The sequence below is a fragment of the Neocloeon triangulifer genome, unplaced genomic scaffold (genome assembly GCF_031216515.1).
Source record: "Neocloeon triangulifer isolate White Clay Creek 2 clone unplaced genomic scaffold, ASM3121651v1 ptg000014l, whole genome shotgun sequence".
Classification (NCBI taxonomy): Eukaryota; Metazoa; Arthropoda; class Insecta; order Ephemeroptera; family Baetidae; genus Neocloeon; species Neocloeon triangulifer.
The window spans coordinates 13,333,848-13,359,255 of record NW_026775556.1 but is presented as its reverse complement, the minus strand read 5'-3'; the positions used below and the strand labels follow the sequence as shown (position 1 = coordinate 13,359,255).

At 38.2% G+C, this 25,408-nt stretch overlaps 3 protein-coding genes across 6 annotated transcripts in view; 1 reads left to right on the top strand and 2 right to left on the bottom strand.

The window, feature by feature from the left end:
- The window catches only part of LOC132199580 (cysteine-rich motor neuron 1 protein-like), a 59,094-nt gene extending 52,829 nt beyond the window's left edge, over positions 1–6,265 (bottom strand). For both annotated transcript variants that reach the window (XM_059624407.1, XM_059624408.1), the window contains exon 1: positions 5,869–6,265. In XM_059624407.1, coding sequence (XP_059480390.1) covers positions 5,869–6,184 — 316 coding nt within the window. In that variant the 5' untranslated portion in view covers positions 6,185–6,265. The remainder of the gene's footprint in view (positions 1–5,868) is intronic.
- A 3,259-nt stretch (positions 6,266–9,524) lies between these two features.
- LOC132199575 (clustered mitochondria protein homolog) lies at positions 9,525–23,201 on the top strand. 2 transcript variants are annotated; one of them, XM_059624399.1, is made up of 19 exons: positions 9,525–9,838; positions 16,056–16,279; positions 16,515–16,676; positions 16,730–16,910; positions 16,966–17,096; positions 17,150–17,516; positions 17,572–17,903; positions 17,960–18,172; positions 18,227–18,401; positions 18,456–18,827; positions 18,875–19,080; positions 19,141–19,446; positions 19,502–19,716; positions 19,776–19,905; positions 19,965–20,237; positions 20,297–20,422; positions 20,477–20,692; positions 20,746–20,954; positions 21,017–23,201. In XM_059624399.1, the coding sequence occupies exons 1-19, from the start codon at positions 9,715–9,717 to the stop codon at positions 21,192–21,194; spliced, it is 4,140 nt and encodes a 1,379-aa protein (XP_059480382.1). In that variant the 5' UTR covers positions 9,525–9,714; the 3' UTR covers positions 21,195–23,201. The 2 variants fall into 2 exon arrangements, with proteins under 2 accessions (XP_059480382.1, XP_059480383.1); XM_059624400.1 differs by lacking the exon at positions 9,525–9,838 and adding an exon at positions 13,616–13,635.
- LOC132199578 (U6 small nuclear RNA (adenine-(43)-N(6))-methyltransferase) lies at positions 23,181–25,224 on the bottom strand. Of its 2 annotated transcripts, XM_059624404.1 has the most exons (8): positions 25,079–25,209; positions 24,924–25,028; positions 24,641–24,857; positions 24,446–24,586; positions 24,127–24,382; positions 23,902–24,076; positions 23,726–23,848; positions 23,181–23,654 (listed from the first exon to the last, which is right to left on the bottom strand). In XM_059624404.1, the coding sequence occupies exons 2-8, from the start codon at positions 25,026–25,028 to the stop codon at positions 23,313–23,315; spliced, it is 1,359 nt and encodes a 452-aa protein (XP_059480387.1). In that variant the 5' UTR covers positions 25,079–25,209; the 3' UTR covers positions 23,181–23,312. The 2 variants fall into 2 exon arrangements, with proteins under 2 accessions (XP_059480387.1, XP_059480386.1); XM_059624403.1 differs by having other exon boundaries at positions 23,182–23,654; positions 24,924–25,224.
- Positions 25,225–25,408: the final 184 nt, after the last annotated feature.

The following is a 25,408-nucleotide window of genomic DNA, read 5'->3' as shown; positions in this document are numbered from 1 at the left end:
TGAATCTCAGTCAGCGGCCATCACGCAACCATTAGCATCGCGGGGCATTCTTGGCGCACAGAGCCCACTAATGGTTCAAACAATGCGGTACAACCCGATGACGGGGGAGTGCCGAGCTGCAACATGGCTGGCGGATATATTTCAATTTGCTCTGCTAATCCAGCTGGTGAGACTGCTTTGTGACTAACTCGCTCTCTTGTTTGCCCAAGACCCATTTAATCAGATGAGGTTTGCACGGGCTCTGAAATTGCCGACTAATTATCTGCCGGGCGCATCCTCTTTGCATGCTAATCAGCTGCACAGGTCGCACAGACGTGCACATTTTTGCGCCGCTCTGTTGTTTGCATTAGTAATTAGTTTCACCTTGAACAACACTATTTTTGTACCCTCACTATACAACAAACAAGTAGAATAAAATTCATTTATTTTTCCTGGAAATCAACATCATTTTTAATAATTACCTATATCATGTATTTTGGCAGAGATTGCTTGTGGATATGTAATAAACTCTATTTGTAACCGCAAAATATTAATAATCACTTAGATTCATTTATAAAACGCTTGTGGAAATAATATGACAATAATAACTTAAAATAGGTATCAACTTGATCATCTAAATCTATTTGCTAAGAATAGATCAAGAACAAAATGAATTTTGAAAATACAAAATTCTATAAATTTTCCAAAATATTCTTTATTTTAAATTGGTTTTTTTCATCAAAAGAATTAATTTAAGGAAGCTAAACATTTGTAGCATAATAGAAATTAAAGATAGCATCAATTTATGCTTTAAAATAATTGCATGCTTTCACCATTTTACTCCCGAAATCAAACAATTATTGAAAAATAAAATTGCAAAAACTAAAAGTAATTTCTATTTATATTACATAGCTGTGAACATAACAAGAAAATAAGCACTATAACTTAGAGTGCCCATTCATAATGATGTCATTAAACTGATATTTTTCTATTTTTTTTTATCTTTGTAAATATTTTTTCAATATTTTTAAATTATATCTTTGAAAAAAACGTACGCCTTTCTTTAAATTACTTTAAATAATTATTATATTATAATAATCTTATCACGCTTCTTAGCTAAGAATCTTTCAGGGTCATTCAATAAGTTTTGAAGTAAATAATTGTTTTTCAAACGGACACAATGGAAATCTTTTCCGGATAACAATCCTACGATCAAGTTTTATGTGTGTGATCCGCTGAATATCTTAACAACTCAATAAAAATAGTTATCGCTAAGCCATCTCGTACGTTCTTGTGCAGAGCAAACGGCTTGCTGGTTCCGGGAGAAGAAGTGCCGATTGGAAGATAGCACCGGAGAATCGGAAAATTGAAATTCTTTTTACGGCCGCCTCTCCTGAATAATTCAATTTGCATGCATATAGGTCAGTCTGCGAGTAGAGAGTCACTCAGTTTTTTTGCGATCCGGTCTGCTTTTGCATTCTACACCGCCGCCACCACCCTTACCATCTTGGCGCATAAGTCAAGCCGCGCAGCTGGCGGCGCAAAAAAAGAGGATGAAATAAAAGTAGCGAGATATAGAAAGAGAGAGAGAGAGAGAACGAGCCGGCTATCAAACCAAAAACAAGTATAGGAACAAAACGCATTACATCGACCTAGGACTGGTGCGCCAAGAACAGTTTGCATGTACAAAACAAAATTTCCACCGAGAAGTCTTTTTCCACCTCCACTCGACGAATAAATATTTTACATTTCGGCAACGCACACAGCCGGCGGGAAAAGCTTTTACAGATATGTCACCATACATCATTTTGCCAGCGGAATGACAGGTGCGTGAAGCAGGGCGTGATGTAATTTGAAAACAAAAAGAATAAAAAAAGTAAGGTGTTGCGAGGAAGGAAATGGAGAATTTTTGTATTGCTTCTGTTTGGTTCGGTAATCGCGGCCGTCGACTGAAATTTGCATTCAAGGCGAATCGGTGGTGGTAGCGATTGGATTGCGCAATCCCGCGATTGAACGGCATCGCACCCTCAATGCTAAACAAACAATGCTCATCGGCGAGGAAAATGAAGCCTGCGAATGATTCCAATATTTGTTTCGCCGCGTCTGGCTATGCGGGATGCAATGGTGGGTGGACTTATAATCAAATTACAGAACTCAACAGAACTGAACATTGAAAGCCTTGATGAAATAAGAAAATCTCAATTTTACAGTATTATAAATTCGTAGATGTGAAGAGGATATTTCAATTCAAAATAATTATAAAAAAAAATCTTTTCAAACATATTTTTTCTTTCAAAATTAAGAAGTAATTTTATTTTCTCTCTCTTAAAACAATTTTAGGTCAGTCAGAATAATTGAGCTATGCAAAATTTAATAACGCCTTAAAAATATCATACATGCATTATTGCAATAAGCAAAAATGTGATTTATTGGAGCTTACTAGCATTGAAAATTCTCGCTTTTGAATTTAATTTAAAATTTTTTAACATTTTGCAAGTTACATGTGCCAAAATATTTAGACTTCTACAATTAAAAGCTAATTAAGTACCCATTACTGTGAATTTATGGTCCTCAGTATTCAACCCAAAGACCGCTCTACATAATATGCGCAAAGCTATTACCGCCCACGCACTGGAACTTTCACAATTAAACTTTATCTCGGCACCGCAGCAGTCTAAGTAAATGCGCGTCGCGACCGTGTTTTCCGTTCTAATCCATAAATCACCATACGGCTCATCTCGCGGCGCTGCACAAGGTGCCTGCCGCCCTCTTCGCGAATATTTATTCATCCGAGCAGGAGTGCCGCAAGCAGGCTCACTTGGCACAACGTATCGGGAGCTGTTTGTCTGCTTGAGGTCGGATTTGCCCGGCATTGTGTATCTTAATCTCTGGTGTAGACACCCTCGCTTGCTCCTTTATCTCCTAATGTGTATGCAACCACCGCGTGCAAGATAAATAAGTCGCAAGTTGAGGGAGCAAGAGAGTTGTTGCTGCTCATGTTCGCATGCAAAAGCGCGGTGCTGATACGAAAATCAAATATCAAATATGCGTGCGCGTCTGGATAAATATTTTACATGCGAAAACGCTAACTGTGCTACGAACTAGTGTGAGCAGTGGGGTGGAGCTAAAAAAGGTCACACTTGGGAAAATACAAAATTGGATTACTTGGTTTCTTTAGACCATCCGAGGCCGTCAATAAATTTTCTAAAACAATAGCATTTTTAAATAAAAATTAAAAATGATCTGGGATTAAAATTTTTTATTGACTAAAATAACATGATAAAAATTCTTGTTTTTAGCGTCGGACGTGTAATTTTTATTTTTGGCACTCACAATCAGAAAGGAAACACATTAAATTACTAATCTGGTCTTATCATTATGAAGCCTTAATTCATGAATTTTGTTATTGACTCAAAATCTTCAAGAGGTATAATAGGCTATTCCTGGAATCGGATTTGATTTTTTGATAATTCAAAATCTTAATGAGAAAACTTGCGATTCGCAATCACGCTTGTCAAGCTCATTTCGGACGCAAAAATGATCTCAAGTTTTTTGTGTGCGACACTAGTTCAGTTTTTGCAGCAGCTCGTATTTCCTCGTGCCGGCCGAGAGCAGCGGAATGCAAAATTAACAAAGTTTCCAACTCAATTTAATGGGCGGCAGAAAAGGGGTAGCAGGCAGCCAGGTATTGGCGGAGGGAATCTTCCACTCTGACAGGTGCAAATTGGACTTTGCTTCTTTTCGAGGGAGAGAGACTTGGAGAGCTCTCGCCATTAGAAACATCTTTCTTCCTTTTGCACTCGATGCTGCGCTGTCAACTGCATGTTGGGCTTTTGTTAGCGGGCGAGCACGCTACACATCGTTTTGACCCGATTCCGCTGACAATGAGATTTTTTGTCCTCCGCCTGCGCTCAACGCTGACAAATTTGGCAATTGCCGGTGAAAAAAATACTTTTTGCCAGAGAGCAAAAGGCGATTCGTGACTCGACCTGCTGAGCAACCTCCTCGCTAACTACAATTTGTCCTCAACCGTTGTTCTAATTACCTAGCTAAAATAACAGGCTGTGTGTGTGTGTGTGATTCGAATCAGGCTTGGTTGAATCTCATGGAAATTTCATTACTATGCATAATTATGGCTTGCGAAACGTCCTTAGCTAAATTTCGCACACACGCCCAGCACGAAACATAGACGAGTTTTCCGTGCCGGGCATGTCTGTTTAAATTAATTTCACGCTATAATAGCTTTTAGAAGAGCAAACAGAAAGTAATTTTCCTCCTTGACAGGCGCACTCATTCACCTGGGCCGAATTTTGTGCTTTTCCTCGGTGGGCAACGTAATGCTGTTTTCGCTTTTTTAACTTTTTCCCTCAACGAAAGGAATAAAGTTTGATAATTTAGAAAAGCGCACGCGAAAAAAAAATCGGCATAATTACAGAGGCCTAGGCTGACTCGCGCGCTCGCGACTCCTAATTATGAAAACTCGTTAAAGACTTGTGCATACACGACGGCGGCAGCAGCAGGCGAGCGACTCTGTGTGTCGCACGAGATGCTCCGGATTACAAAGACGACCGCCGCCGCAGCTTTATAATTATCTGCACGTCGGCGGCCTCGTTTAATTAATCCTGCAGCCGACCCGACGACAGCACGACCTGCAGGTCGGACCTCCTGCTAACTTAAAATTCGGCATCCTGCCAGAGCCGGACGTACGCGTCTCTCCGGTTGCCCAAATAAATCGCAATTACCTACACAAATGAAAAATGTTTTGTGATAATAAACAACTTGAGTGTTTTTGCGAGCGACCTTCTCGTTTCGTGGCTTTTCAGCATACGCATATCGTGAAAACGCTGTGGATATTCGAAACAACAGGTAGATATATTCCACGCGAGAAATATGTATCACAGAGAGACCACTCAGGATAATAAACATGAATGTGGAGGTTGCGCAACAGACTGACATTACTTTGTTTAAAAACAAAAAGTTAAAATCTGATTTTTTTTTGTGTCCTTCGTTTGGGTTGACATTTAATTAGAAAAATTCATATAACAATTCTACAAAACTCGGCTGAATGTAACCCGTTATTTAATTTACAACTCTTTTCACGCTTCAACATAAAATATATCATAGAAAAATGGCCTTTTCCCTGAAAAATAAATTTAACAACTCATTTGTCAGTATTATTCACATTATGGATTTCTCTTATGAAGAAGTTTTTGTGCCTTCCATCATCTAAAATAAGATACACAAAATTGAACTTATATAATTGACTGTTATTCCAGCGGTATCTTTGCAAGCAATTCAATGTTATTCATTAGCTTATTATTTATAGAACTTTCCTATACGGCAAGTTTTATTCCTGTGTTGGCTCAAAAAAGGAGTTATGCAGACAGAATTTCATTGGAATTTGAGGGGCGAGTTAACTCGCACAGCGGTGGTTTGATTTGAACTATTAATATACCTTTCAGCTGCCTCGTCAGCACTTTGCAGAACAAAGGTCTAGTTACAATTAATTTTTGTGCCGATCAATGCATAATTTAATTGAACTGATTTTCTCATGCTTTCATTAAACGTCACTGGTTTGTTGCACGTTTAATTTTTCTAAACACATGAGGTATTCCATCTGAGATAAATTATGTACAAAAACAATCAGATTATTAACAAAAAATTAATTGATCAAAATTTATAACAAAATAACAATTTTGTAACTAAAATTATTAATTATCATTGAAATCATAAAAATATAATGTGATTAATATGGAGATATTCAGAAATTCTCTCAAATTACTATACATTTTTTTAGGAGCATTATATAATGAGTAATTAATATTGGTGCGTGCAAATTAAATTAGCAAGTTAACTGCAAATTAAATAACGAGAAGGTTGTGTACTCACTCCTGCAAGTGCCAAGAAGATCAGCGTGGTCAGCAACGCACTCGAGCCCTTGGGCACAGGTGCCGTGGAAGCCGTCAGGACCGCCGCAGGGCTCGAACTCGAGTCGGGCGCACACCCTGCAGCATCCGCAGGGGTCCCACACGAGTGACGCACCCTGAGGGCAGTCGTCGTCCGTCAGGGGCTCGCACTCGCCAGGGCTGCTGCACACGCAGCGGACGGCCCCCGCGGCCTCCAGCGTCGCCCCCGCCAGCAGCGCGAAGAGCAACAGTTTCATGGTCATCATAGGGTCATGGGCAGATTCAGCGTGGATCGGCATGTGCGCGTGAAGACTCGGCCAGCCGGAGAGGAGTCACCTGTTCCACTGCAACGACGGCGAACAAGTGAAGCAAGTTGACTCTCGCCGGCGAACCAAGCTAGGAGACTGCAGCGCAGGGAACGTTGCTGCGCAAGACCCGCGGCAAGCTGCCGATCACATTACGGCCTGAGGTGGCATTTATTTAGTTTATTTTTTTAAATTCTTTTTTGTGATTGAGCATTTATATTATGCATGTCAAATTTTTAGAAATAAAATTTTTTATACTTTTTGTAATTATAAAATGAGACTATAACAGAAAAGCAGTTTAAAAAATTACATCTTCTCATCAATATTTAAATAATATTAGCTTTGTAACTGCCGTACATTCATTATTAAGGGATGGGCAAAGCTACTAACCAACTTATTCTCTAAAATGCGACTTTAAGTGTTTTATGCGCGTTTTCAGATGTAAAAAGTTTAAATCGTAGGTTAAAATTCAATTTTGAAATCGACTATTTCAACCATTTGATGGAAAACCGACTAATAAGCGGAAAAGTTGACTTTTTTTTCAACATTCTTCCAACTTTTTTTGGAGAAAATATTAAAATTTGTGCAATTTTTATTTTATAAAAAAAATCATGGTTTCCAACCATCTACAAATCTCAAACAGATCAAATTGAGAATTTCTAGCTAGTTTTGGCGAACAGTGATTTTTACCCCCTCACCCCCTCACCCCTTGACCCACGCATGCCGTGGCCATGCACAGGCAATGATTTTTAACCCCTCACCCCTAGATAACAAATAGTAATTAAAAAGGTTTATTTTTAGTAGGGATGGGAATTATAATCAAAATGATTTTCAGTAGGAACTGCTTTTTGGCTCCGAAAACATTTTTTCTTTGCGAATCATGACATTTAGAGTCGAATGAACCAATTTTATAATCGATTATTTTGCTTAAAACCGATTATTCCAGGAAAAATAGATTTTTTCTGATTATTTCATTAAAAAAAGGGTTTTTTCAATTAAAAAATAATACAAAATTAAAAAATAATACAAAATAAAAAAAAAAAAATGATTTCTGGCGACTATCTAAAAATCTTGGATGGACCATTCTGATCATTTTGAGATACCTTTTTTGACACATTTTTTTTCAACCCCTCACCCCTGAAACCGTTGCCACCCTAGATCTGGTCCCGAAAGAAAAAAAAAACGATGGATTCTGGTGACCATCTAAAAATTTCGGATGGATCATTTTGAACATTTTGAGCTACCTTTTTTGTCAAGTTTTTTTTTTTTGCACCCTCGCCCCTAGAACCCTGGCCCACCCTTGTGACGGAAGTCCTGACCCGAGTCCTGAGTCCTGACCTGAAAAAAGTTTTTCTGGTGACCATCAAAAAATCTCGGATGGATCATTCTGATCATTTTGAGCCACCTTTTTAATAAGAAATTTTTTTCACCCTCATCCCTGCACCCCAGACACCCTTAGGGGCAAGTCCCGACCTGAAAAAAGTGTTTCTGGTGACCATCTAAAAATCTCGGATGGATCATTCTGATCATTTTGAGCTACATTTTTTGACAAGTTTTTTTTAAACCCCTCACAATTAATATTTATTTAATTTTCACTAGCGATTAAAATAGATTAAAAGTGATTATTTGTCGATTATTTTGGGATAAAAAGTCGCATAAATAATCGATTATTTTAATTTTAAAATCGATTATTTTTCCCATCCCTAATTTTTAGTGTTCGCCTAAATTTACATAACTACCTTTACTACGCAGAGATGTTTTGTTCGTTTTTTAAATCATGAATCTTACATTTAAATAATTTTTTATTTAATCATTAATTAAATTCTCACTAGTCATTGTGCAAAGAGTAATGCTATGTAATTCATGTAAGTATTGAATGTTTATAATATATTTAAAGATAAGTTACTTTAGGGAACATATTGTGGACGCTATCAGCCGATAAAGTGAATGGTGTTAAATGGGTCTTTAATTTTAATTAATCGTGCAAATCGCAGCATTCACAAATTTTATATTTTAATATTTAAGTAAATCAATATTCATGTACCTTTTCCTTTAATAGCAAACCTAGTAGGTCGGCACATTTTGCGCTGCACTGCCTGGATTCCATCGACACCTTTGTGTCTTTTATATATTCTGCAGTACATTCCGTTTTGCAATTGCGGCAAGTTTTTAATACCTGCACCATAGCCGCGCGTGTGAATACACCTCCGCATGATAAGTTTCACACCTGCTGCGATAGGGAAAAACAAGCGTTTGAATTATAAATTCCTATTTTAATTTTAAATTGTATTAGTGCAATTCCGGTTGGTGCTTTGCTTGTGTGGGTAGAATTAATATGCACAAGGTCACGCTCGTGCAGTTTCCTTGCAATTGTGAATTACTATAACCGGTTGTTCTTTGCATTTTTCACAATGTAAAAAAACGATTGGTCAACAATTCATTGAAAAACACAGCTCATCTTTAAATCTTTAAATCAGTTGTGCGTCGTGCCCATATGGTGCGTATGCAGTAAAATGCTAGGTCAAGGTCGTTTTACACTATAAAGTTAATTTACTTACTTGGTATAAAAAACATGCGTTTTATTTTATATTACAACAATAATTTTAAATTGCTATAATTAAATTAACCTGAACTATGGCATTTAATTATTTAAAAAAACATTATAATTATTTTACGTTTCTACAAATATTGGCTAAGTTTGGTGGAAAAAAAATAGCATTTTTAAAGATTTTTTTTTTTTTAAATATATCTAAGTAAGTCATCGAAAAAAATTTGATCCATCAGTGAAAAAAAATAATCACATTATTACTATTAAATTTTAAAATTGAGTTTTCTCTTTTCATTATTTTTTTATATTAAGATAAATTTAGAAACTTGAAAACGAGGAAATGCTTTACCACAAGCACGGCGCAACCATGCAGCCTTAGTTAGCATTATTCTTTTAACAATACTTTTAACGCTAGAATTACTCTTCTCCCTTTATTTTCAATGTCAAATTTGCTAGTTGATAAATAGGCATTTCATGAGATCATTATGTGAGCCGGCTGTTGACCGGCTGCACGCGTCTCCTCGCGGCATCTTCCAAAGACTCCAGATTACCTACAGCTGAAGGTCACGTGGTTCGGCTGTTTGGCCAATCAAATGGCAATAATGCAGACACACCGCTCTCTGTAGGTCGTTTAATATTCCAGCACGTGCTGCCAGGCGGAATTTTCGTAAACTGTTTGGTACCCTTCGATTAAGTCAGGTTGGCAACCTTGTCTTTGGTGCTCACTCAAAGTCCAAAGGGCGGTTTAGACGCTTCCAGAGTTCAAAGGTCAAACGCTTTCGTTGAATTAGAATTGAATGGCGTGGAGAGGCAAAAATATTGCCCGAAAATTCACGTCGCGAGAATTCTTCACGTGAACGTTGCGCAATTCGGTTGGCAGCAGTGGCATCAGAGAAGTGACCGAAAATACCAAGGCACCGTGGTTTTCTTCAGGCTCGCCGATTGATTCTCTTGTTTGCTCTGGGTTCAAAGGGTTATGGCTCCTGGTACTCAAGTCGAAGGGAGCACCTCCAGTGACAAACCTCCGCCAACGCCGAAGAATGCCGACTCTGGCTCAACGGGTTCGGCGGCCGACGCGAACGGCAAGCACCATGCGGTCGGTGAGTATATCTTCCGAAAGACCCTTGTGCAAGGTCATTTGCCCTTTACCACCCCCAAACCTTCACCTCTTGAAATTAAATATTCAAAAAAAATTATTTTCACTTCCGAATTTTGCGTTCATTGTGCCCGTTTGCTAAGACAGGTTTTCAGAAGGGGTGGCCACCCCTTTGACCCACCCGGATTGGGGTGAAAATTTAGTGCTTTATTTCTGCGATTATCTGAGTGGTTACGCAACTAGTTCCTAATAAATTGCAGCCCGAATAGTGCCATGAGGAGCAGGAGCGAGATGATTTTTTTGACGTCATAAATATCTGCATAACCTTGAAGATGAAAAAATTAGTCGTTGGACCAGCTCAGATTATTTTTACATTTCCGTGTTGGCTGTTCGTCGAGATCTTTTTAATTACTTTAAAATCCATTACATAATCGTTTCAAGAATAATTGCCTTTGCGTATATTGCATCATGCGCAAGTGCAGGCAGGGATCAAGTTTTCATACATAAGTGTAATTTCTTCTAATGGTCCGGCACTTACTGAGCAAAGGTCAAACTTATTTATGTGTTTGCAGAACTGGTGATCGAGGACTGTGGTGTGGTTTTGTAGCCAGACTCTCGGTTTGAAAAATAAATCGCGTGCATACTACCATGGCAGCGGTGCTAATTAGAGGAGTGCGCTCGAGCTAGGTCGCGAGAGACTTTCGAAGAATTTACCAATACCGAGTTCACCTGATTCTTATATCAGAAAAATTGTTTCTCGTTTGGAAACTTTAACTTGAATTTTAGCAAGGGGCTCGTATTTTGCGGTTATTTAGTCTTATCAAAACTCCCCTGCTGGTAAACATTATTTCCTTTGGCCTCTGTTGGTGACAAAGTAATGCAATTAAAGCCGGAGGAGGAAGTGGTGAAAACGACACTAAATTTTTCAACACCTGCAAAAGCCAATTCAAAACCTCGTCCACCTGAAAGAAAGCACTAGACATGCTCATACAGTAATTTTCATAAAATAGAATTCCTTAAACTGAACATGAAAAAAAAAAACAACAACAGTTTGAAACTATTATTTGTAGAAAAGATTTTTTTTAAATTTTTCTTCTACTTTGAAAATATTGATAAATTTCATATTTGTCCGTCTCCACATGGGCAGCTGTGCATCCATGGATATTCCTCAACCCCTATTGCAATAGCCCATTTTTCAAAGATGAGGGTCGCCGGCGGCACTTCATTCAATTATCACTGAGGCGACGTAAAAAAAAGGGAGAATCTCTGTTAGCCCGCTGACCGTCCCAAAGGTACGCAGGTACATTTTTTTCTTTCCTGCGGGGCCAGCTTTTGACGAGAAAAGTCACCTTGCGTGAAGCAGCCGGCGCATTTTCAGAATTGTGTTCCTTGCACGCCGTAGTCAGCCGGTCGGTGGAGGAATATATTGATCTGCGCGCTAAGAGCACTCTCGTAAAATCGTCCACAACTTTGCTGCTTCCATTGATGCCGCACGCCAATATTTATGTGCGCTGGCTAATTTCCGCATTACGTATGCACCCTATTTTCAAATAGGAAGGGACGCCTTTTTTTTCTTCCAAAATGCATAAATTTACCGTGACAATCGAACCAGATCTATAATTGATAACGTTTCTCCCCACGTTTCAGTGCTGTTTGTTGTTTTTGAATAATTTATTTGGTTTTGCGGCCATATGTGGACTTTCCTACACGTGCGGTTCCTCTCGGGTGCTTCATTAAGGATCGAGTGACGGTTCGTTTGTTTTTTCCCTGAGTTTTACCATAAAAGTGTTTTATGTGGTTGGAAGCTCATAATGAGATTTCTTTTTAAATTCTTAAGTAGAGCTTAGTATGAAATTGTTAATTCCACTTGGAATTGAATTAAAACCAAACAAAGTTAGATTAATAAAAATTTACCTCCAATTTTTAATAATTATATTTTATGACTAATAATTTCACTCAATTGTTTTCAATTACTATAAATATTTTCACTAAAAAAATATTGGAGTTATTTTTTGTAAAGCACTATATTTAAATAAAGAGTTTGGATGAAAAGAAAATTAAAGAAGTAAATATAGTAATTATAAGTATACACAGCCATTTCGTATTGCTTGAGAAATGTTTGCTGTTTCCAACAATAAGTAAAGCGACGAAACGTTTTGATGCAGCTTCAGTATTTTTGTCGTTGAATTGTTTCTTGTTATTATACAAAGCGGTGCACTGTGCACGCAGCTATAATTAGATCTCCCTACTCTCATTATTCTCCTGATTGACTGCTCAAGTCGCCTGCGAGAAATTCCGTTTGTTTCCACTTCATTGGTAGCCTCTCTGTTTCCCTTTTTTCGCCTTGCAGATCACGAGGCGCGCAACCGAGACATTTCACCATGTTTGTTTTGCATAGTACAGGCGGTCATGTGCTGCTTCGGCGAATGCGTAGCCAAGTAACCGGAGAGACAGAAAGCGAGACAAACTCATTCGCGACCCGTCAATCAAAGCGATGAACGTATGAGACCAAAAAAAAAATGTAGGATTTTCATCTCTCTGCGTGTGGTGTGCGACACATCACAACTACAATAACTTAAAATTAACCCACCAAACAGTTTTCCATTGCTGTTAATTTTTTTCACTGATGCATTTTTATTCTCACATCTGTCTGGATGGTTTTTTATTCGGGAAAACTGCTTTGTCATGAAATTATCGCACAGATGTGATTTTTACTTGATGATTAGAGATTTTTCCTTGCCACATCACTTTAGCTGGATCTTAAATTCAACAAAATATTTCACAATATTTTTTTTGCTTAAAATGTAGCCGTAGTGCTATAACATAATCCTTTGATACCAATAATACTTTAAAGGTACCAAAAGGTACAAAATTACTTGAATTGTGGAGTTTCTGACTAATAATTCAATTTAGTTTGTATAATTTTAATATAAAAGTTTATTATTTTTTACTTTTATTTCTATGAGATTCAATGCAGGCAATTTTGTGACCATTTTTTCTAATAATAGCGCTAGAGTTTGATAAATATGTTTGCTTGCACTAAAATGCTTACAAAATTATTTTTTCTCAAACACTCTCGACGCCTTGTTTAAGCCTGGTCTACACGCGCCTTGTGCCAAATAGCTTTTCATTCACGAGTAATCTGAAAATATCCCTCTTTTGAAGTAAATTTAAAGTGTGTTTTTTTTTCTTTTTTATGAGAAAATTTACTTTTTCCCAATTATTTGTATACAGTACAAAAATTGCTATAAATAATTTATTGAATGGTGCAAATTTTACAATCGTTTGCTGATAAGCATTTTTACCATTTCAGTAATGAGCGCACCGATCAGAAATTAAGCCGTTGGCCCACTTTGATAATCGAACCGGCGACGGGTTTTATAGCACGGCGTGACACAGCCCAAGGGCTGCTGGTGAATTCACCCCGACCTCCGCACTGCTAAAATTCAATATTGATTTTCGCCAAGCTTGACAAGGGCGTTCAAAGTGCGCTAGGTCGGTTTTGCGAAGCGATTCGAATTGCATCCATTGGACTGGGTGCAAATTTGCCGTGAATTAAAATATTTTCTCCACCATAAAAATGATGATGCAATCCACGCTTGATTTTCAACACACGGCGTCGGAGACGAAGCTGCTCTCCCTTCAAGCAGGCGCGCTATCGATTTTGAGCTCGGCCATGTGAGCGTAGTCTGGTCTCTTGTGGAGGGCGGTAGACGAGCGAGTCCTCTCTCTTTGTGCAAAAATTTTAACCGCTGCAAATACGATTAGCTTACAGAGGAAATTTTTCGTCAAGATATATGGGTACAGATACACTATTTTATCATTGAAAAAAAAACCAAATTAAAAAGTTTTAAGCTCATCATCATTTACTTTTTTCTGTTGATTTTAATATTTTTTTAGGGAAATATTCTGTTGTATTTAATAATTTTATCTCGGAGTGTTTTTTGGTAATCTAAATCAAACAATTGCACTGGTCCAAAGAGTTGTTTGTCCAACAACAATCACTGCAAATTGAATCAACAAAAACAGAAGTGCCCTTCCCTTATCTCATTCATCTTGATTTGAGAAAGAATCGGAATGAACAGTTTGCGCAATTCAGATCCTCGGTCAATCTGTTCTTCGCACGCCCAGCTTTTTTACAGCTGTTTTTTTTCTAGTGAATTTCTACGGTGGCTGTTTACAAATTAGAGCACTTTTTCGCGACTTCTTGCCAAAGAACAAGTTGAGGTGTGCGAGATTTATTCACTTTCGTGAAGGAAGAATGGAGTCACATGTGCGCGAGTTGGCTCTTTGTGGCTGCCTCTTGGTTTTTCGGGGCTAATTTTAGCCCCGCCAAGAATAGTGCGGTGCACCCCACCTGCCAAGAAGAGGCAGTTTGCTCTTAGTCGGAAAGGCGGCGTCTGCGCCAACCGTTTTAATGCTGCCTGAAAGACTCTCGTCGACTGACCTGATGCACCTCGACATTTTCGTACATTGCATTCTTGAGGCTTGAGGCGCGACCGCAGCTTCACTGAAATAACAAAATTCAATTTCAACACAGTCATTATGTAACTAACATTTTTTTTTTAAATCATTTTAATCCAGAACTTTGAAATATTTATTTTTGATAATATCAATTTATTAGTTTTTTATGCTTTCAATTTTCGGCGTAATAAATTTCAATATGAAAGATTAATTTTTAGCATAAATGTTCTTCAATCTGTCGAGCATCTAAAAAATTGTATAGAGATATCGCCGATAACCAGTTATTTGCAAGTTGATGCATTTAATTTCTTTTTCAATTTACACTAGAAAGTGAAAAAACAGGTTTCTGACAATGAAAAAAATCTAGCTCATTCCTCAGAACAATGAGCCTCTTGCCGGTATGTTACCAAGCAAAAGTTCACGAATTAAATTTTACCGGCGTTTCTTCTACTCTGAATGAATAATTCATTTGAGCGTTCCAATGCACTCGTCAATCATGAATAAACTGCCTTATTGATAATGCTCAATACGCAATACAGACAGCAAGTCACGTGGCAGACGGCACTGTCGCTGCTGTGTTTTAATTTGGTCTGTTTCGTTTTTATTTTGAACCGTGGGGCGAGTCGGTCTACGAGCAACCTAACCTTGAATGCAATTTTCATAACCACAGAGCAGTTTGTCATTTTCTACATTAAAGATTTTCAGAAGAACACAAATTTAAGGAGACGACGTATAAAACGTGCAGTCTAATTATAACAAAGTGCTGCTTTCATCTTTAAAACAGCTGCTTGACATGCGAAATTTAATACAAAGCTGCGAAAATCTGACGCCTGTAATTCATGATGCATCTATACCCGGTCACGTGAAAATTTTCACACTTCTTTTGCCTCAGAAAAGTTCAATTTTTGTCACAGTCTACCAGCCATCCGTTTTGCGCTCCACAGTTGTTGCGACAACCAAGAAAGCAGCCGCTGTATAGATACGCTATTATTAGGCTTGATTAGCATTCATTAACGACATGCAGGTTCAACCGTCCTCGTGCAAGCAAGAATCGTATGCATTGCTCTCGGCGGGTCGGTACAAATTCCCTTCGCGGCGCTGCTCCTCATTATCGCCGCGTCTTCTTTAGCTCTCTGCACCAGGGACACCCTTATCTTCTCTCGCTCATTCCAATATTTATTCTTCCAAACTTGATAACAGATCAGCGTGCTTCTCCTGAAACATGCGTGGCCCCCTCAAGTTTTTATTACGCTTCTCAAAGTGATATGGATATATGTGTTAATAGAAAACAATAAACAGGGTAGAAGTGAAAAGATAAAAACCCACTCTTAATTAACCAATCAAATCAATCAAATGGGCACAGCAATGCTTTCTTATTATGACATTGACAGTGGACCAATTGAACATTGCTGACGTAAAACTGCATTGACAGGATGCTCCATTACTTGGCCGATTGACTCTGGAGGGGTCACGACTGCAGATTAAAAATTTAAATCGTCATAACACAAACTCGGCACATTACTATGCGCAGATGGTGCGCCTTCCTTTTCCCTCATTATCAGTCATCATTTGGTGCTGCCCGCTTTCTTGTCTGTTTTTATTTTCAAGCGCGGCAAGCGCGCCTATCTTTCTTAACAAAAGGGCAGCCCTTTTTGTGACCCACTCCCATACTGTTTACTCGACGTGCCTCCCAATGCGCGGAGGCAGACGCGCCAGTGTGATGCACTGCTCTAAAGTTACTCTTCTTCTGTCTCCAGACAACAAGAAGATGAATGGCCTCCAGCATGAGGTGACCGAAAATGGCCACGCGGAGGTCAAGCAAGAAGAGCGCGAGAAGAGCGAAGATGAGAGTCTGAAGGACGGAGACAAGAAAACCAACGGAACTGCCTCCGAGAAGGATGAGCAGGAGGTCGTCTTTATTCAAGACATGGGTTTCACCGTCAAGATTGTATCTCCTGGAACAGAAGCCTTTGATATTCAGGTAAGAACAAATCTTAATCATAATCTAATTCCTCATTTTAAAAAAGTTGTTAATTTAATTGAATGTTTAAAAAATAAAGTTACTAGATTTTGTATAATTAATGACGAAATGAAATTAATTCAATGAAAGTTCTGCATGAACTTAATTGCATTCACGAATTTGAATCTGACAGAGAGCAACCATATTTTATGTCAAATCTACTGCAATAACTTTTTGTTTTAATTATATTCAATAGGTCTCCAGCATGGAGTTGGTCCAAGAGATCCATCAGTTACTCATGGATAGAGAGGACACTTGTCACCGTACCTGTTTCTCCCTCCAGCTGGACAATGTCACTTTAGACAATTTTGCCGAACTCAAAAATATTGAGGGACTCAAAGAGGGCTCTGTGATCAAAGTATGAAATTTCACCGTTTTCTGAAATTTCCAGTAAAAAAAAATAATTTAAAGGTTGTGGAGGAGCTTTACACAATGAGAGAGGCAAGGATACATGTCAGACATGTAAGGGACTTGCTGAAAAGTCTAGACCCTGCTGATGCTTACCATGGAGTTGATTGCAGCTCGCTCTCATTCCTGAATATGGTTACTCAAGGTGACATAACTGAAACCCCCCGTTCTGCACATATCAGAGGTTTTTTTTGCAATAGATGTTTGACAAAAGCAAATTCATATTTAATTTTAATTAGATAAAAGGAAGCTTCGTCCAGAGAGTGTTGATTGCACCCCTCCAGATTATATCATGCCAAGGTGCAAAGAGCGTCTCATTTTGCCTCTGCAGCCCCAGGCCAAGGATTACAAAGGGCCACAGTGCATGAAGGTTTGATTTCAATGGCATGTATGAATTATGAGTATAAATATCAAATTGTAAAGGTCTTAACGACGTCTGGTTGGAATCCACCACCAGGTTATCGCAAGATGCACGGTGACCTGATGTACTTGTATGTGGTCACTCTTGAGGACAAACATTACCACATCACTGCGTGCACTCGTGGTTTCTTTGTCAATCAGTCGGCCGAGGAGGAGTTCAACCCAAAGCCAGCCACCCCAAGTCATTTGTGCCATTCACTTATTGAGTTGCTCAGTCAGATAAGCCCTGCCTTCAAAAAGAACTTTTCCATTCTTCAAAAGAAGAGAACCTCGAGGCACCCATTTGAAAGGGTGGCGACTCCCTACCAGATTTATGCATGGTGTGCTCCCAACATTGATCACACCATTGATGCCATCAGGGCTGAAGACAGTAAGAGATAACTAATGTAAAATAAATCTTTACTTAAAATAATTTTTGTCTTAAGCTTTTTCTTCAAAGTTGGGTTACGAGGAGCACATTCCTGGACAAACCAGAGACTGGAATGAAGAGCTGCAGACCACCAGAGAGTTACCTCGCAAAAACCTTCCTGAAAGACTCCTTCGTGAGCGTGCCATTTTCAAGGTTCACAGTGATTTTGTGGCTGCAGCGACTCGGGGCGCCATGGCTGTAATTGATGGCAACGTGATGGCCATCAACCCTGGTGAAGAGGCCAAAATGCAAATGTATATTTGGAACAATATCTTCTTCTCACTTGGATTTGACGTTAGGGACCACTACAAAGAATTAGGAGGTGATGCAGCTGCTTTTGTCGCTCCCGTAAGTTACTGTGTAAAAAAAATGCAATTATTACTAACAAATTTGTCATTTCCCAGAAAAATGATTTGCAAGGAGTCCGAGTGTATTCTGCAGTTGACCAACCTGGTCTTTATACTTTGGGAACTGTTGTGATAGACTATAGAGGCTACAGAGTGACTGCTCAGTCAATCATACCAGGCATTCTGGAAAGAGAACAAGAGCAATCGGTCGTTTATGGCTCAATTGACTTTGGAAAAACTGTGCTCACTCACACCAAATACTTAGATCTGGTACAATTTTTATCTAAAACTTTAAATGTGTGGATTAACTTGTAAATATTGTAGCTGAACAAAGCAGGCCAGCAACTGAAGATTTTACCACACTATGTGATAAATGAAAAGGATGAAGAGATTGAACTGTGTTCATCAGTGGAGTGCAAAGGAATAATCGGCAATGATGGACGCCACTACATCCTTGACTTACTGAGGACCTTCCCGCCTGATGTGAATTTCCTTAAATGTAATTATATTTTTTTATTCATAAAATTTCATGTAACTCTGCAATTTTTAACAGTGGAAGGAGAGGAGTTGAGCAAAGAGGTCAGAGCGCTGGGCTTCCCACTTGAGCATCGTCATAAACTGAGTTGTCTGCGACAGGAGCTTATTGATGCATTTGTTGAGAACCGATACATGATGTTTATCAAGTTTGCTGCTTTCCATTTGCAACAACTTGGAGCCAAGAAACAGAAAGAACGCGAAAGTAGAAGTAGTCAAGAAAAGGAAATTTTAAAACTTACTGAGGGCAAGATCATCACAAACGGAGATGCCAAAGAAGATAAGGATGGTGAAGAAAAAGGCTCAACTGAGAAAGAAATGGAAACGGAGGAGGCAAAGAAAATTGTTGAAAGCATAACAGACTCCATTACAAGTGGAGAGAAACTTGAAAGTATAACTGCAGCTCAATTATTATTATTTTTACATTGCTATTTTCAGTGGAAGAAAGTACAAGGGAAGTGGTGAAAAAAGCCGCAGTAGCAGTGGGCTCCCTGAAGGAGACTGAGTTCGATGTCAGGTTCAACCCTGATGTGTATTCTCCTGGCGTGAGGCATACTTGCCCAGATGGAGAAAACCTGAAAAAGGAGAGGCAGTTGGTCAAAGATGCTGCTGATTTCCTGCTTACCACACAAATTCCTAACTTTGTAAGTAAATTTTACATAAGTTTTATTCAGGAGGAATTATTTATTCCTTATCCCATTAAGATTCGAGATTGTCTGGATCACACATCAGCCCCTATGGATGGCATCACCCTCTCAGAAGCCATGCACAACAGGGGCATCAATATTAGGTACCTGGGTAAAATTGCAGATATGTTGTCTAAGGTTTGGCAGCTCGAATACGTCCACTCAATTGCCGTGTCTGAACTCATTTGCCGATCTGCGAAGCACATTTTTACCACATACATGCAAAGTGTTGAACTCATGAGCTTGTCGGCAGCCATCAGTCACTTCCTCAATTGTTTCCTCTCAGCCAGCCAGTTGTCCCATACACCACAAGGACTGGAGGAGGTAGATAATTTTTATACTCAACCATTACTCTAGATTATTACAAATAAAAAATTAGTTGCAAAGCAAAAACGCTAAAAAGAGGAACAAGCGAAAGGGAAAGATGAATCCTTTGTCCAGTCCAGATAGTCTCGAGTGGACTACGATGACCCCAAAATCTCTCTGGAACCAACTGAAGTCTGAGATAAAAATGTACTATGACTGGGAAATGCCCTGTGAGACTTTAGAGCATGCAACTGAACAGTTTACTTTGCAGAAAGTGTCTCTGCTAAGGTAATTAAATTTACTATAAATGATAAGTTCAATTTTTATCATATTCTAATTTTTTATAGATCGTTCTGCATGAAAGCTGGTATTCAGATCCTTCTCCGAGAATATTCGTTTGACACTAAAAATAGACTGACTTTCTATGAGGAGGACATAGTCAATGTCTTCCCAGTTGTAAAGCACATCAATCCAAGGGTATGTTATTTGATCATTAAAAATGAAAATTGTTATTCTGATTGAAAAAAAATCTGCAGGCTAGTGATGCATACAATTTCTACACTACTGGCCAAACTAAGATTCAGCAGGGTTACCTCAAGGAGGGGTATGAGCTCATTAGTGAGGCCTTAAACCTTCTCAACAATGTGTATGGGGCAATGCATCCTGAAATCGCTCAATGTTTGAGAATGTTGGCTCGACTCAACTACATCATGGGAGATCATGCTGAAGCTATGAGCTACCAGCAGAAGGCTGTTCTCATGTCCGAGAGAGTGAACGGCATTGATCATCCTTATACTATAACAGAATATGTAAATATCTATAACAGAAAGCAAATACGCTCTAAATTTATTATAATTCCAACTTCCAGGTCCACCTTGCTTTATACTGCTTTGCAAATTCACAAGTGAGCATCTCCCTGAAGCTTCTATACAGAGCTAGGTACTTAACTCTTCTAGTGTGTGGAGAAAACCACCCTGAAATGGCTCTCCTTGACGTAAGTTCAGCTCTTCTTACTGTTTTACAGTAATTTTATTTGATGTACTTTTAGAGCAACATCAGCCTGATTCTCCACGCTCTCGGAGAGTACGAGCTTTCACTTCGGTTCCTCGAGAAGGCTCTCGAGTTGAATATAAAGTACAACGGACCACGTTCTCTCAAAGTTGCAGTAACATACCACTTGGTTGCTCGAACCCAAAGTTGCATGGGTGACTTTAGGACAGCTCTACACAATGAAAAGGAGACCTATGCTATTTACAAACACTTGGTGAAGACTTGCGACTAATTAAATATGCAAATTTCCTAACCTTTTACTTCCAGTTGGGAGACGAGCATGAAAAGACTCGAGAATCTTCCGAGTGTCTGCGCCATCTCACACAGCAGGCTGTTGTTCTTCAAAAAAAGATGAACGACATTTGCACTGGAAAATCTGGCGCTACTTTACCACCAATTCAGATCCAGCCACCTTCAATGGGCAGTGTGCTGGACATGCTGAATGTCATCAATGGCATTCTTTTTGTTCAAATAAGGCAAGTCATTCATAAAAACGTTTTATCACATATATTTTATTTTTGCTTGCTGGAAATTGCAGTCAACAAGACATTGAAAACTTCAAAGCTGAGGTTGAAAAGCGACAGTTGAAAGAGTCGTCCCCTGATGGTAAGATTGATGGGCTAAGCAAGGTCGGTAATGTGGTAGTGAAGGAACTCGAAGAAGGCTCCACGTTACCTATATCGCCGTTGTCCATGACGCCCATTGAGTCGAGCTGAGCACATCATTAATGAGTGCACACAGGTTGAACTGACTCTTTGATAGTACATTAATAGTTTGGCACCGGTAGTGGATATTTACTCATGTGAGTAGCAATTTTTTTCTGTTTGCAAGGACTAAATGAAAAATGGTTGCAAATTAAATTTAGCCCATTTATAACAAAACTGCAGATAGTAACTGAAGGACTGGTTAATATGATGAAGCATTAATTTTGTGCCTAAGCCAATAATAGAGGATATTGATTGCTGTTGACGGGCTGACTCTTTCGTAAAGAGAATTATGAAAATATTTCATGTTAATAATGTAATGCTGTGTAAAAGAGGCACACGCTAACTGATATGTTCACTTTTTCGTACATTTATCAAAAAAATTTATATATCGTTGAAAATCAGCATGTGGCTGTAACTGCCTATGCCCAAAGAGCATTAATTCCGTGGGCAATTTTTCATCCTTGTCACTGCAAGTGACTGCTTTTTTTAGTCAGTTACCGAAGGGCTTTATTCACAACTCAGCGTTATTTCATATTTAAGAAGCTTCCACCCTCCATATTTTGTTCAATTCTCTAAAAAATTGCCCAGAATGTCAAAGTGACTTAAAAGGAAGTGTTAAGCCATTTTTCCCCAGTGAGCTAAAAAGTGTCGTAAAAAGTCAGCCTTGGTTTTTTCAGCCGGATGTGATGGTATTTGAAAATTCACTGTCTTACGTGGCTAAGCATTTTTTTCAGCCCCAAATAATAATCGGTAGAATTGTGTATTAGGTGATATTAGATGGCAACTTGTATTTTAGATATTAATTATTAGAACTTGTTAGTGGTCACAGTCTTAGAGAGAAACTGCTCTACTGAAAGTGACCTCTAAGTGTAGTTTGGTAGCAATACCCGCTAAAGCATACCAATGGCCAACAATCCTACATCAAAATGTTACTTGATTATATTGTTCGGCCAGTTCAAAAATTACAACGCAAAATTAGGGTTGACTCGAGGTGTCTGAAAAATCTAACTAAGAGCAGTAGGAGCACAAGATATTTGTCATGACTATTGGCAATAATTAGGAAAGTAATTAGCATTTGAACTAGGGCACTGAAGCTATTCTATCATAATGCAAACTGAGATGCGGGAGATGGACTCATTAAGGGCCACTGCCTGAGACATTGCTATATTTCGTCTGTTGCTACCCCTATAGTAGTATGATCATAGATATTTTTGTAGTGGCGTCTTATTAGTAATTCCTTTTCCTCAACAAGACTTGCACACACAGATAAAGTATTTTTTGAATGTAATCCGAGAGTTTAGCAGTTAATTACTACATTCCAATTGAGAAATTTTCACTGAACATGAAAAAAATATTTACACTCAAAACTCTACTTAAAAAAGCAGACGAAATTACGCCTTGTCTCTAGCGACCCATTTAAGCACACATTTATTAAAAACCATTGTTGTATTTGTCGTGTTGTGTATGAATTTAATGCGCGTTGAAAACCTTTCACTAGCGTAATAAAAGATTTTGTAATATTTTAAAGGCCTATATTCCCAAAAAAACTGTCAAATCGAAATTATCAATAATTATGCATCGATTGAACAAAATAAGCTTGAAAAAAACAGTGGTAATATTGAAGCAATGAGAACTAGTCTTTACTAATGAGACGTTAAAATAGTTGATTAGATTGAATTGTTGGTTTCAGTGTTGAAACCGATCAGTCTACACGCTCGATTAATATTTCACATTACGTTCTGGGAAAAAGCAATATGTGGCCATTAATTTAACTTATAACACATTAACACGATAAAATCCAAAGCCAAGGTTAGTGCCATTTTTGTCGACAAGAAACTAGTCAGTCGTATTTTCATTTTGTTGCCATTTTTTTCCATATTGCTAATCAAAGATTTCTGTACTCTTGTTTGAAATGCTATTGTCATCATCAGTGTAAGTGCTCCGGTCAAAGTTGAAGGTGCTCAGTTGAGTTTTTGTTGGTTGATTGTATTTTTTCTCAATAAAAAAATTTAGATACATTCTTGTTTTAATGTGAAAATTTACCACTAAACTTATCAAATTTTTATTGTAATATAAACTTGCAAATTTATTTTTGTTTTGTTTGCATTAAACAATGAAAAGTATAAATTATTTGATGTGCAATGCATTCTTGATGTATTGCAAAATTTGATGAAGAGAATCTCTTCCTAAGCAGCCATCGCACCAAGTCAGTTTAATGAAAATTTTCTTGTCGGCTATTCCAACAAGAAATTTGAACTGCAGCATCTCCAGTGAGGAAGTTGATGGCTCAGGCTCTACAATTTCGAGTTTCAGCTTCTTGCATGCCGGTTCTGCATTTGCATTATCAGAAAACTTCTGCTCCCTTCGCTTCCTTCTTTGATTCGACCATGTGTTTTGACGAGCACTGACGTCGTAGCTTGCTTTTTTGCTGTTTTCATATAGTGGTTTCCCATTTTCTTTCACAGTGAACTATAAAATAAAAATATTCGTATAACTCCTCCAGTCTATCTCGCATTTAACTATATAGCTTAATAAATCACCTGCAAGCATTGAAATATTTCTAGGATTGTATTTGTCACATTAAAAACAGTGTATTCCATGGTTTCAATGTCTTCAGGAATGAACAGTTCCATCGGCTGCTGAAGCTTTTTGTTGTGAACCACCTAAATAATTTCAGGGGTTGCATTTTATAATTTGATAATTGATTGAAAATTACCTGATTTACTGGTTCGGGCAACTTTATTTTTTCACAAAAAGTCCACGCGATGCCCCATCTAGTTGTGTTTCCTTGGCAAAACTCTGTTCTCGACACACTCTTCGCATTTGCTAGTCGAAGTTCTTTCACGAGGATGTCTGCATTATTTTTGTGGCCGACCATGCTTGTGTAAACTCTGCAAAAAATATCTTAAATAAGTTGCAAAAGATTTATTTAATTACATACTTGACACGCGTTGCCAAATATTTGCTGTCATTAATAATTTCCCTTATAAATTTCAATTCGCCCCCGACTGCCACAAGCTCTGATGGTGACCCACTAAATGCATTCTTTGGTGGCTCCCGATGAGGCGATCTGGACTTTGACATCGAGTCAGTCTCAGACTCGCATGCAAAGAATGGAGGATTGCACATGCAGAAATCATAGGTTTTTTCAACTTCCAAGACTCCAACAAGAAACTGCTCTTCGTCAACCTTGACAACTAAAATTAAATACAAAAAATTTTAAAATTTTAGGCAAAGATAAAAATTAGATTCAAACAAACCAGATATACAATCCTCTAGCTTGTTCGCCTTTATGTTTTTAACAGCCACCTCCACACTTTCCTTTCGGATTTCTGTAGCCGTCATTTTCCACTTGTTTTTCTTGGCGGCCAGTAATGAGTATATGCAAGAAGCTCCAGTGCCTGGCAAAAGCGCCTATCAAAATTTTTTCGCTCGAGAGAAATTTATAATTTTACCAATATCAATTCCATGGATAACTTCCTCTTTATCTGCTGTCCAATGCAATAGGTCCTCTATCCAGAGCAAATAGTTCAGTCGCAAAGGTAGAGCAGGAATCAAAGTGTCTGGTGGTATTTCAACCTGAAGGTCAAAGTCCCTAGAAAGAAGGGCTTTTGACAAAGCTCTGACTGCATCTTTGTCCTTGAAATCTATGGTTGATTTACCCGACAAACCCTGCAGGATAAGACAGAAAGACAAGTGTAATCAACCTTAAATAAAAATTACAAAAATAATGCTTACTGGTTTCAGAAATTTTTTAAAATTAGCGTCACCTTCCGCGAGTTTTAAAAAATCAGGTTTGTTTTTGTAAATATTTCTAGGGTGCATAAAACGATTCATCGACATCTTATAAGAACAGATAATCAAAAATTGAGAACTTGATAAGCTTTTCATACAATTTAATGTATCTTGTACGAATTAAAAAAAAATTAGACTGCTTCTGCTCATCCTCCTGTGTTTTGAAAAATCAAAACTACATAAAAGTATTAATTCTTGATCAAAACATAACATAAACACAAACACATGGGAGGGGAGGGGAAAAGGGGGCGTAATAATTTTTCAACTATTGATATTGCGCGCATTACGGGACTTCCCTGTTGATAGAGGAGATGGAAAGTATTTTATTGAGTAATATAATTATTATTTTGGTTCTAATGAATTTTCTCAAAAAAGTATTACATGTGACAATAAATAAATTGGGGGAAAATCCTTAAACCAGGCTTTCT